Source organism: Trichosurus vulpecula, chromosome 2 (assembly GCF_011100635.1).
Source record: "Trichosurus vulpecula isolate mTriVul1 chromosome 2, mTriVul1.pri, whole genome shotgun sequence".
NCBI lineage: Eukaryota > Metazoa > Chordata > Mammalia > Diprotodontia > Phalangeridae > Trichosurus > Trichosurus vulpecula.
In genome coordinates this window covers 223683263-223696885 of record NC_050574.1, presented here as the reverse complement: position 1 = coordinate 223696885, position 13623 = coordinate 223683263, and the positions used below count along the sequence as shown (strand labels likewise).

The 13623-nt window shown below is 35.1% G+C and overlaps 1 protein-coding gene across 3 annotated transcripts in view; it reads right to left on the bottom strand.

The window, feature by feature from the left end:
* Window positions 1–4456: 4456 nt before the first annotated feature.
* Window positions 4457–13623, bottom strand: part of UBR3 (ubiquitin protein ligase E3 component n-recognin 3) — a 312264-nt gene continuing 303097 nt past the window's right edge. For all 3 annotated transcript variants that reach the window (XM_036747217.1, XM_036747219.1, XM_036747218.1), the window contains exons 37-39: window positions 8099–8308; window positions 7259–7398; window positions 4457–6870 (exon numbers count right to left, since the gene is read on the bottom strand). In XM_036747217.1, the coding sequence (XP_036603112.1) occupies window positions 6753–6870; window positions 7259–7398; window positions 8099–8308 (468 nt within the window). In that variant the 3' untranslated portion in view covers window positions 4457–6752. The remainder of the gene's footprint in view (window positions 6871–7258; window positions 7399–8098; window positions 8309–13623) is intronic.

The window sequence follows — 13623 nt, the reverse complement described above, 5'->3', positions numbered from 1 at the left end:
AAGGGTGGGGAAGGATTATATAACACAGGAATGGAGAAAAAAAAGTAGAAGTGGTGATCCAGGGTTCAGGATAGACTGAGCTTGAATAGTGGGAATAACAAAAAGTCAATGGAGCCAAGGATGGATTTGTTAAATATAGCGTCAAGGCAATGAAAGAGAATTGAGGACAGAGCAGGGGTGAAGGACTAAAAAAACAAGCAAAGAAGGAAAGAGGAACAAACAAACTGGAACTTTTGATGAGAGCAAGTAGGTTTAGGAATAAGAAGTAGAAGTCAAAGGACAGGAATTTATGATTAGAGAGGAGAATTTCAAAGTTAAAAAAAAAAGGGAAGTGGCATAGTTATGAAGAAATGGTGAGTTCTAAGATATGACCATCCCTCACTGATGGAGTAAAGATGCAGGTTAAGGAACTGAAAATCCAGAGTGTTAAACAGGACATCAAAACAGAATTTGGAATAGAGCAAAGAGAAAGTTAAGGAAGTTAAGGAAGATAAGGAAATACAGTCATACAACATCTACTACTATTAAAAACACTAGAAAGCACAGGAATAAATGGAGTCTTAAAATTATAAGTAGTCTAAATCCAAGAGTAAGCATTATCTGTAATGGGGTTAAATTAGGAACCTTCCCAATAAAATCAAGAGTGAATTAAAGATGTACATCATTGTTATTCAATATTGTATTAGAAATGCTAGCTATACTCTTAAGACCAAAAAACAAAACAATGGAATGGTAAAAATAGGAAACAAGGAAACAAAACTATCACTCTTTGCTGATGGATGATGGTATATTCAGAAAACTCTAAAGAATCAACTAAAAAACTAGCTGAAACAATTAACAACTTCAGCAAAGCTGCAGGATATAAAATAAACCTACATAGGGATTTCTATATACTACCAACAAAACTCAGCAGGAAGAAACAAAAAGAGAAATTCCATCTTAAATAAGGGCAGACAATATAAAATACTTGGGAGTCTACCTGAAAAGACAAACTCAGGGACTATATGAACACAATTACAAAATACTTTTCACACAAATAAAACAGATCCAAGCAATTGGAGAAATATTAATTGCTCATAGGCAGGCTGAGCCAATAAAATAAAAATGAGAGTTTTCCTCAGGTTAATTTATGTATTCAGTGCCATACCAATCAAACTACCAAAGAAATATTTTATAGAGTTAGAAAAAATGACAAAATTCATCCTGAAGGACAAAAGGTCAAGGACATCAAAGGAATTAATAGAAAAAAAGTGAAGGCAGCCTAGAAGTACCAGATCTTGAACTGTATTACAAAGTAGTAATCATCAAAACAGTCTGGTACTAGGTAAGTAATAGAGTGGTGGATCAGTGGTACAGATTAGGTACCTATACACAGTAGTAACTTATCATAGTAATTTAGAAGCCTTCCTAATAAGATCAGGAGTGAATCAAGGATGTCCATTATCACCACTATTATTCAATATTGTATTAGAAATACTAGCTATAGCCTTAAGACAAGAAAAAGACATTGAAAGAATAAAAATAGGCAATGAGGAAACGAAACTATCACTCTTTGAAGAAGGTATACTTAGAGAGCCCTCAAGAATCAACTTAAAAACTACAACAACTTTAGTAAAGTTGTAGGAGAGTGTTTGACAAATTCATAAGATCCAAGTTTGGGGGGCAAAAACTTACCATTTGACAAAACTTTTTGGGGAAACCATAAAGCAATTTGGCAGAAATTGGCAAAGGCCAACATTTCATACCACATACCAAAATAAGGTAAAAATTGGTAAATGATCTATCTAGACACGAAAGGTGATATCATAAACAAATTAGGGGAGCATGGAAAAATTTACAGAGACAGAGTTTATGACTGAACAAAAATCAGATGATCACAGGAAGTAAAATGAATAATTTTGATTACATGAAATTAAAAAGGTTTTCCCCAAGCAAAACCAATGCAGCCAGAATTAGAAGTAAAGTAGGGAACTGAGGAAATTTTTTTTACAGCAAGTTTCTCTGATAAAGGCCTCATTTCTCAAATATATAGGGAACTGAGTCAAATTTATAAAAATAAGAGTCATCCCTGAATTGATAAATGGTCAAAGGATATGAACAGGAAATTTTAAGAAGAAATCAAAGCTATCAATAGTCACATGAAAAAATTATCTAAATCACTACTGAATAAAGAAATGAAAATTAAAACAACTCAGAGGCACCCCCTCACATCTGTCAGATTGGCTAACATGACAGAAAAGGAAAGTGATAAATGCTGAAGAGGATGTGGAAAAATAGGGACACTAATGTATTTTTTGGTGGAGTTGTGAACTAGTCCAACCATTCTGGAGAACAATTTAGAATTATGCCCAAAGGGCGATAAAACTGTACATAACCTTTGACCCAGAAAAACCACAACTAGGTCTATATCCCAAAGAGATCACAGAAAAGGGAAAAGGACCCATATGTATAAAATATCTACTTTGTATTTTGCATACATGCCACATATTTTTGTGGTGGCAAAGAATTGGAGATGGATGGAATGCACATCAATTGGTGCATGGCTGAACAAGCTGTAGTATATGATTGTGATGTTATACAATTGTGTTATAAGAAATAATGAGGAGGGTGGTTTCAGGAAAACCTGGGAAGTTATATGAACTAATACAAAGTGAAGTGAACAGAACCAGGAGAACAGTACACAGTAATAGCAATATCATGAACACTGAAAGACAGACAAGACAATGATCTGAGACAATTCCAAAGGACACGTGATGAAAAATGCTATCCACCTCTAGAAGGAGAACTGATGAAAGTCTGAGTGCAGACTGAAGCATACTAATTTTCACTTTTTTTTCATGTTTTTTTTAGCCACATGGTTAATATGGAAATAGGTTTTGCATGACTTCACATGTGTAACTGATATCATATTACCTGCCTTCTCAATGGGTGGGGGAATAGATGGAAGGGAGACATTTTGGAACTCAAAATTTTTTAAAATATTAAAAATAAATTAAAAGAAAAAGGGGATTAGACTCCTTAAGAAAGATGGGAGAGCAATCTAGAAACTGGTAGATTTCAGTCATAAGGAGTGAATCAAGGGTGTCCAGCTGAACTGTGTGAGAGACAAGTGACGTAAACTTCAAAGGAGGAAAGGTTGACAAGTAATGGTGGCAGAGCAGAGAAGAGAAAGCAGTAGCAGAAAACAAGGAGTATGGAGCAGACTCCTCTTTATGGGCCAATATATTTGGGGGCATGAGATAATGAGCAATCAGAACTAGAGCAACTGATTAGAGATACATACCAGAGAGAACCAAGTTTCCACAAGTGCAAGATAGAAAGTATAAAATTTTTAAAAGCTTTGGGATTAAGAGAAATTTTACATGGAGCAAGGATTCCAGAATACAAAATGGAAAATGAAGCAGAGAAGGAAAGGGAATGGGGAGTGTGTATAGAGAAATATAGCAGGGGAAGGGTTTGGGATTTTTCTCTTTTGTTTTGCCTTGGGACACAGTGACTCTCATTCAATAGAACTGAGAAACAAGGAAGTGGAAATTTGTTAACCATAGCACTAAGGAAGGGCTAATTAGTTGATTGGAGTCCCAACCTCCAGGGTTGGATACAGATAAAGAGCTTCACTGGTGCCAGTTTTAAGCACTCTGGAACTGAGTGGTGGAGATGGAAATGGCAAAGGGATAATGTTTGAGGTCTGGGCCAGTAAATACCAGAATCTGGTCCCCAGAGACATGACTGGATTCATACATAAAGTCACTTCTGTGAGCAATCAAGAACACCTAGAAAATCTCTCATTCATAGAGAATGTATTGAGCTCTTTGTCAAGCCAAGTACCTGAAACCTTAGTCCTTGTAGCATTTGGCTTAGTGTCTAAGGCCTGCAAGATAAGCACTTTGCCTGAGACACTGTGGAGCAGCTTTAGGCCTTTGTATGAGGCACTGGACTTTCAAATGTTCAGCCTAGTGTCTGGCTATTGCCTCCAAATTTCCCAAGCATTTTATGAGTATTCTTCCATAAGTGACATACATTAATAAATTCCAGTGCAGCCCTTTGTGCTGTTACCTCAGCACCGGATCACCCAAAAATTCTCAATACTGAGTCAATGTTATCAATGATTCAAGCAGCACTTAAAAAGAACTTGCTATAACAATTCTACTGACCCAAACCAACTGGATGATAATAGAAAACTCAAATGGCAACTTGTTAGTGAGTTGTAGGGTGGTCATAGGCAGGGCAGTAGGAAGAAATAGTTTTAGGAAAAAAAAAAGCACAATTTTAGATGAGGTTCATTTGGGTACTAATTTGGGTTTAGAACATACTGGTATAGAACTATCAGGGTAGCTTTTCTGAGCAAAGGCATTAGGCTTCCTGTTAGGCAAACAAGAGACATGGAAAATAGTAACAAAGCCTGCAAGTGACAACTACAATGAAACACAATGACATATAAACATGGGCAAAAAAATTCTCACACGAAATGACAGTAGGTTTTTATTAACATATTTTACAATGTTGATTATTCCTAGTTTTGTATTTTCTGATTAATTATAAAGATTGATTTAGCATCTACAGTAATGTACTGTACTTAAATGATCATTCATACAAGATATCACACCAGTACATTTTTTTAATAATAATATACACACACATCACTCTAACTTGGACCTGTTATTTTTCAAAGTGGGCTTATAAATTGGGCTTATAAAAGTTATGGGGAAAATCAAAGTTATAGTTTAGCAGCATGCATGTATGTATTCAAGTACAATTTTCAACCAAGTGCTTTTTTCAAAATTTACTGGTGACTAATTCACCAATATCAAAATAAACACTATCAAATACCCAGATTTTTAAAGTTAAGGCTAATATTTTCACTTCACATCCATATGCACAACCATAAAACATTCCATTTTAAATATGTAATAATCAAATTCTGGATACATTATACCTTGTAAATAGAGCATCAGAGTTTCAAACTACAGAATTATTCAAGTTCATGAGTCCTGTAATGGTATCATACTGGAGATGTAAATTAACATTTTGCTCATCAACCACACTTACAAAATGGCCTGGTATTCATAACAACCAATGCAAAAAAATATTACAGGCTGAACTTATGGTACAGTATTAAAAAAAGTGGCAACATGTTGGAAAACACATAGCTATTCAGTTAGTGAAATAGAATCATTCTAGTCTTACAGAAAGTTATGTTAATATTTGGGAAATGTATATAAAAATAGCAAGCCATTACCATGTATTCTATTGTAGATCTAATGGTCAAATCCCAACTGTTTGAGCCTGTTTGGAAAATGAACTGTTTGATTTTCTTTATTTGGATGCTAGACTGTCATTTCTATCATTTTGACATGATATCATTCAATTAGATCTTAGAACATGGATCTGCTTTTATTTTTATATGTTTTATCACTAGATGTTTTTGTCTTTTATTTTACATGTAAAAATTTTATTTTACAGAACAAACTATGAAAGTCAAAAGTACTAGGAATGGTTTTGACAGCATTTTATATGAAATAATCAACCAATGTCTGGATCATTTGAAAAATTGTTTGGTAGCATTTTTTGTCCATACTCTCCCTCTCTTACATAGATGTGGATTTAAGGTCAATCTTTTTTATTCTTGCTGAATTAAAAACACTATAAACATAAACTGCTTCTCCAGCATTCTTCCGAGAATATAGATGCAGTCATTCAAACCAGGGCCACTTCTGTTTAGCTTTTTTTTTTCTTTTTAAAGGAAATCAAGCAGAAAAATCAGTGATTACTCTGCACAAACACAATACAGATGAATTTCTTGAGTTGACAGGAAAGATCCAAAATCATGTTTCATTTTTAGGGTAGTCTGCATATTTCCAATTCAATCACTCAAACAACATATCTGGGTTGATAATGAAAGGCAGGCATGCATGGTTGTAATTAGAATCTGTCATGTTGTATGGTCTTAGAAAATTTGTATATATAGTAAAATCTATATATTACTACCACTAATAATTCACCCAATTGTAATGGCAAATTTTGTTTTTTGAAGGAGCAAAAGAAAAAGAGTATACTGTATTACATTAACAGTAGCAATCTAATTATTTTACAGCTATTTTATTTATTTACCTGGGGATAATATTTATGAAATTCCTGAGAATGAGTTAGGTTTTCAGCAAAGTCTGAAAGCTTTTAACAGACCTCTCACAATAAGTGGATTTTTTTTAAGTTCTACTGTTAGACCAACTTTTACTATACAATATCTCACATAAATCATGTTTTACAATTGTCGTATATAATTACATATGTAGCAAGCAAAAATCCCAAATCAACACAAGAAATGGAAAGAAAAAATGGTGCAATATGTTTAGTAGATGCAAATTAAACACAAAGGATGTGGAAGCAGTAAACCTGCAATAACTCAAATCCACTCAAAATATCAAAGAAATATTTCAACGCATTGTTGGGAGATCTCACTTTTAAATAATTCTGAGAACAACTTGTGCTTCTTATCAATAGTGGAATAAACAAAAAGCATGAGTACCAAGGAAATTAAACTTTTCATGCCCTCCCAAAGATTTTTTTTTAAGTTATAGTACCATTAATGTAGTATCAACAGCACCTAATTATTGAAAGGCTTAAAAAATGGCATGGTTTCATTTTTTCCAGTGAGTTAATCCCCCAAATTAAGTTAAAGCTTATCTTTGTAAAGCTGGATTCTTAGTAAAGGTGATGGATGATATGGTGTGAAGCTGCAGGTAATAGATGATTTATAGCCCATTATAATGTGGACCCCATCTTTTATTGATGTGATCAAAAGTATGAGAAACCCACTGCTGTTCAAGAACTTTGTATCTTTCCTTGCAAATGTAGAGAGGCTTGCCACGTCTAGAAAGAAAAGTGAACATTAACACAATTAATCCAGAGAAATTTAGTTCGTCATTTCTGTTTGAGCTAATTCTTTGTGACAATCAAGTTATATAGGTTATTTTTTTTCCTTTTCTGTTTTTTGCTTTTTGTTTGCTGGTATTTGGGGACTGCATGCTTATGGGGGGGAAATCTCACAAAACTCAAGTTACAAACAACTCAAATTGGTATCTTCAGAAATCCACATTATGAAATGGGATAAAGCTAGAACTAACAGAGTGACAGTTATTTAACATGATTTTCCCATGGCAACAATTTTACTTCTAATTCTGACACCTGCCCTAATACTACTTTATAGTGGTTTCTGTACACTATCAGTTTAATGAGGGTAACCCTCTTAGTATCTTACCTAAGATCCCGGTCTTCTTCACCATGTGCATCTAGATAAACAGAACCCCAGAGGCAGAAACGGTGGCCTCGAATAATGATAATTACCGATGCATTGATCAAAAGGAATATTCCTGTTCCGGCACCACAGTTCTGAGAATGCTTTAAAAAATATTTTTAAAATCCCATTAATGGACTAACAACTTCATAATAAAATCAAGAGTGAACTATTCAAATGTCTTCCAAATATAGGAGTCCAGTCATTAAGGAGCATTTTCTTTTTATAAAGGTTTAATAATAACTGAATATGTAATCCTCATGCTAAGATTTTATTACATTATATGGCATTTTAAAGTATATTTGGGATATAAGAAGTGAAAAACTACATTAGAATATTGGGTGATTCAGTACCGTGCAAATGCATGGTCAACACAATTCATCGTTAAATGGTATGAAATATGAAAGGGGAAGGATGAAGATAAACTAACATAATCTTAAGGATATTCCACTCGGCTTTATCCTCAAGTACTATTCCTCTGTCCTTCCTCTAGATGAAGAAAGAAAACTATATCCTTTCTCTCTAAGGCATGGATTCTTAACCTCGGGTCTGTGAACTTTAAAAAAAATTCCGATAAGTGTATTTCAACATAATTGGTTTCATTTGTAATCCTATGCATTTTGTTTTATGCATTTAAAAATATTATTGTAAGAAAATGTCCACAGATTTCACCAAACTGCCAAAGGCATCCATGACACAAAAAAGATTAAGAATCCTTGCTCTATGAAGGAGTATCTGAGTAGTTGAATATGGATAATTAAAAACTTTCGTTTAAAAAATGTTAGGTCTTTTGCTGTCTCTTACCAGCACACATTCGCAGTAACTTTGTTGTTTGCAGCAAAGTCCCTTCAAGCAGACAAAAGTACCACAAACAAGACAAACAGCAGGATCTTTAGGAACTTTAGTGCAGACACTACAGGTTTTTCTGTGGTAGTACTGAAAGATGGTATTATAGTTCTCTGGCAACTGTAATAAATGTGGCAAATCCCATTTTGACTCCTGGATAAGCAAAACCTAAAACATTACAAAAAATAATCATTAAGATGATGTGATTCTACTATTGAAATCAAAGCTTAAAAATTTTTTCCCATACTTTTTTTCCCAAGAAAGGAAACATAGGTAATAAGAATATAACATGGTGTAACATGCTTGGTTGATTTAAGGAAAAAAATCAATACCCTTTAACATTACTCTTTAGTAATCAAAGAATACATTTATTTTTTAAAAGGGAGTTCATGTTTTAATTACATTTACAACAGGATGCTTTAAATTTTGCGTTTAAACTTTCCTCTTTAAAAAAATACATGATACCATATGTTACAGGTCAATCTATTATTCTAGCTGGTTAGATCAGGTCCCTTCTTCTAAAAGGGAATTATACTGCTAGAAATAGCACGAATGATTTCAGAACATGAATGCAATCCTTGACACTAAAGAAATTCTATTGCTTTCATCTCTTCTACCCATTGAAGGCAGAAATACAGACAATAAAAGTAGTTTTGGGAAACGAAAAACTGTGTGAATGCATTTTCTAAGTGTCTTGCAAAACTAATCAAAAGGGCTTTAAAAGTAAAGAAGGAAGGTAGGAGGAGGGAAAAAAATTGCCTACATTTATCAACCAATATACATGCCATAAAGGGAAACTACAGTATGTAAAGAAAAATAGCAGTTGAGACTCCCAGAATTCACTTAGGACAAAATCCAAGAAGGGAATAAATAGTAAAAACCATAGACTCAAATGCACAAGTTTATGCAACTAGCAAGATGAATCAGAAAACCTAATGTAACAAGGTCAATATGATCTCAGGTAAAAGGGGAAAGTGAAGTAGAATTGCTTATTTAAAAGATATATTCATGTGTAGAAATCCAGAAACAAGAGTAGGAAAGTACAACGGAAAGCATCTGGGTGAAGACAAACAGAAGATACAGAAGTCATTTTGCTATCAGACCACCTGAACATAAAGAAGAAACAGAAGAGGAGTTGAAAAAACAGATTATAAGCCTGACATAGCAACAAGATACAGTAGTGATGGAGGACTTGAGTTATCAGCTGTCTCTTGGAGCTTTCTGCCAAAAGCGGGTAATCAATCAATCAACAAGCATTTATGAATATCTACTATGAACTAGGCATTGTGGCAGGCACTGAGGATAGAAACACAGTTCCTGCTTCAGAGGAGCTCACAATCTAGCTAGGGAGACAACATGCACATACATGGGTATAAACAAGACAATTATTGGGGAAAAACACTAATATGGAGGGGGTAGGGGGAGCTAGGATTCTAAAAGGTAGAGTTGAGGTAAGTACATTCCAGGCATGAGGGACTCACAGGATATGTGTGAAGAACAATAAAAGTTTAGCTGTATCTAGTGTTCATGAAGGGGAATGATATATAGTAAAGTATAGAAAGGTAGGATGAGTCCAGGTTGTGACAAACTTTAAACATCAGAAAAATGAGTTTATATTTAAACCTACAGGTAATAAATAGGGAGCCATGGGAATGACCTGATCAGACCAGTGTTTTAGGAAAACACTTTGGTCACTGTACAGAGAGACTTGAAGCCAAGAGATCAATTCAGAAGCGACTGCAGTAGTCCAGCCTGAAGAAAGTTGATAAGGACCTGAGCTATGATTCATGTGACAGGAGAGAGGGAAACTTGTAGAGACTCGCTGTAGAAGTAGAATTGACAGGACTGGCAACTGACTGTAAAAGTGGGGCAAGAGAGAATAAGGAGTCCAGGGTAATTCTGGATTGTAAACCCAAGAGCCTGGAAGCATGGTGGTGCCTTTGATAGAAAGAAAGTTTGTAAGAGAGGTGAGTTTGGGCGGTGCGGGTGGGGGAAACAGTATGTCTGTTTTGACATACTGAGTTTAAGAACTATATGGAACATTCTGTTTGAAATGTCCAAATTTAAGTTTGTGGTATAGGAATGGACAGAAATGACGATTGAATCAAAAAATGATGAGGTCCTTAAGTAAGAGTACAGAAAGAAAGAGCCACGGGATACACTCACAGTTAGGAGTTGGGATATTAATGATGATCTAGCAAAAGGGACTGAGAAGGAGCAGTCAGACAAGAGAATCAGGAGAGAATATGAAAACTCAGGGAAGAGATTATGTAGGAGAAGGGAGTGGTCATCTGAAACTGCTCTCTCCAAAGTTACCAATCATCTATCTCTTAACTGCCAAATCCAATGGCTTTTTCTCTATCCTCCTTCTTCACCTCTCTAAAGTATTTAACACTTGCCCATCTCCTCATGCATGTTCTCTCCTCTTTGGTTTTTGTAACATTTTTGTCTTCTGATTCTTCTCTTACTGTCTGGCTCCTCTTTCTCAGCCTCCTTTATCAAACCCTTTATCCTGTTGTCTTCCCAAACTGTGGGTGTCACCCAAGAATATGTTCTAGGACCTCTTTTTCTCTATACGCTTTCACTTGATCTCATCGGTTTCCATAGTTTCAATGATCAAATCTATACAAATGATTCACAGATCTATACATCCAACCCAAACTCCTTTCCTGAGTACCAGGTTCTCATCACAAACAGCCTTTTGTATCTAGATGTCTTGTAAGCATGTCAAACTCAATGTAGTTGAGACAGAACTCATTAACTTTTCCTCTACACCCACCTCTCTTCCAAACTTCTTAAAAAAAAAAACTATTGAGAACATCTCCATCCTTCCAGTCATCTGGGTCTGTAACCTTAACATCCTCCTCAACTTGTTTTCTCTACTCATATCCATCCAGTTGTCAAACCTTGAGTTTTCAGGCTTTGCCTCTCTGATATCCCTCTCTCTCCACTCACACAACCAACACTCCAATTAAGGTTCATGCCATGTTTTGCCTCAACTATTACAACAGCCTTCCATTGACTTCCCAGCTTCAAATCTCTCCTCATGTCCATCCACCTTCTACATAGCTGCCAAAGTGATTTCTCAAAAGCATAGACTGGACTATATCACCACTACCCTTATTCAATAAACTTCAGTGGTTATCTACTACCACCATTGTAACATATAAAGTCTACTGTTTGGTACTGAAGCTCTTCACAAACTGGCTCCTTTCTAACTTTCTGGTCTTCTCACACTCCTCTCCACATACTAACTGATCCAGTTACACTCAATTTACTTGCTGTTTCTTAACATAATACTCCACATCTATATACTGGCTAATCTGAAGTACTTAAATGCTTGCTGAATGGTTGATCCCACAGGCTAAAATTCTATAGGCAAAGTCAATCCAAAAGGGATGAGAAACTTGAGAATTAAACTTTAATATTCACTTTCAAAATTTTGAGTTCCAAATTCTCTCTCTCCCTGAAGCCCCTCCCCCAAATATTGAAAAGGTAAGTAATACGACAGCCATTACATATGCGAAGTCATGTGAAAATGTATTTTTCTTTTTCAAACATTATTTTTATTTTACAAGGAATTCTAAAAACAAAGGGGAGCAATTTCAATGAGGAAGAAAAAATCTGAAGACAGTAATGTACATCACAAGAAAACATCAATTTAGAGTTAACTAAGGGAACATGGAAACAGGAGAATGTAACACCAAGAATGAATAGAAAAGCAAGGCATGGTCTTGCAAGAACAGTATCATAAGGGACAGCTAGGTGGTGAAGTGGATATAGCACCAGCTCTGGAGTTAGGAGGTCCTGAGTTCAAATCTGATCTTAACCACTTACTAGATGAATGACCTTGGGCAAGTCGCTTAACCCCAATTGCCTCCCCAAAAAAACCAATAATATCCTAAGTGCCATGGCTCGGATGAAGCTGAGGCTGGTGCAGAAGACTAAGGACAACTAAAAGCAAAACGGTTTTGTTATTTTTTAAGTTATTTTGGGGGGAAAACAGAAAATCAAAGAATGGACAGCAGTTGTTCAGGATGTATGAAAGGCCAATAAATAACAACAGAGGGTAGAATAGCTCAATTCTTTGGTTAGAGGGGGTTCTGTAAATGACACCTGAAACAGAGAGGTCAGATAAAATATGACTAAATAGTTTATATGTAAGGTTAGGGTAAGAGAGCACTAGCTGCCTTTGATTAATTCAGTCACTTGGACTAAGATAAATTACATCCTCAGACACTTGAAAAAATTGGTGGATGTGATCTCTGAACTGCCATCAATGATTTCTGAAAGACTGTTCAAGAAAAATGTACTGCAAACCTAGAGAAAGAGAATTATAAAAAACAAAACAGAGGAAGAAAATATTTAAAGTACAGGCCAGTGAAGGTGATTTAAATTCCAGAGAAATTATAGAATGGATTTTTTAAAAGATAGCTAGTGGACATCAATATCCATGGAAAAGAAAGTGGTGATCACAAATAACCAGCATGTCTTTAAGAAGAAGAGATCATGCTGGATTAACCCAATTTACTTTTTTGAAAGGATTACCTAGCTGGTAGATCAGAGGAATGCTATAAATATAATTTACCTAGATTTAAGCAAAATTTTCATAAATTATCACATTTTATTCTTCTGGGAAAGACAGAGATATGGTCTAGATGAGAATATATTTAGATGATTTGGAGCTTGCAGAATGGAACTCTTCAGCGAAGTACCACATGGACCTGTGCTTGGCTCTATGCTGATTAACCTTTTGATTAATGCTTTGAATAAAGGCAGAAATGACAGGCTTATCAAATGTACAGATTACTAAAAGCTATGAGGGATAGATAACACACTGCATGACTGAAAGGATCCAAAGATATTTTGAAAGTCTAGAAAAATCAGAACAGGTTTAGCATTTATATAGGACTTTAAAGTTTGCAATGCATGTTACAAATAACATCACATTTGCCTCACAACAATCCTGAGAGGTGGATTCTACTGTTATCTTCATTTCTTCTCCCAGATAAGGAAATAGAGGTAGATAGAGATTAAGTGACTTGCTAATAAAACACAGGTACTAAGTGTTTGAGGCTACATTTGAACTCAGATCTTCCTGACTCCAAGTCCAGTGCTCTAGCTATACCACTTTGCTGCATTAGAATACAACTGAATCTAAAATGATAAAATTTCATATGGAAAAAAAATGTAAATTCTTACACTTGAGTTCCAAAAAATCATGTTTACAATGTGATTAGGGAGTGTTTATTACACAGCAATTTATCTAAAAATGATTGGAAGGTTTTAGTTCAAGTTCAGTATAAGTGAGTGTGATACAGCAACCATAAAAGCTAGTGCATCTTCAGCTTTATAAAGAAAGGCATAATTTCCAAAAATAAGGTGATAGTCATGCCACAGCACATTGGGAGTATTACTTTTAGTTCTGAGTGCTACAGTTTGGAAAGGACACTGATGTGCTGGACAACATATAGGAGGATAAC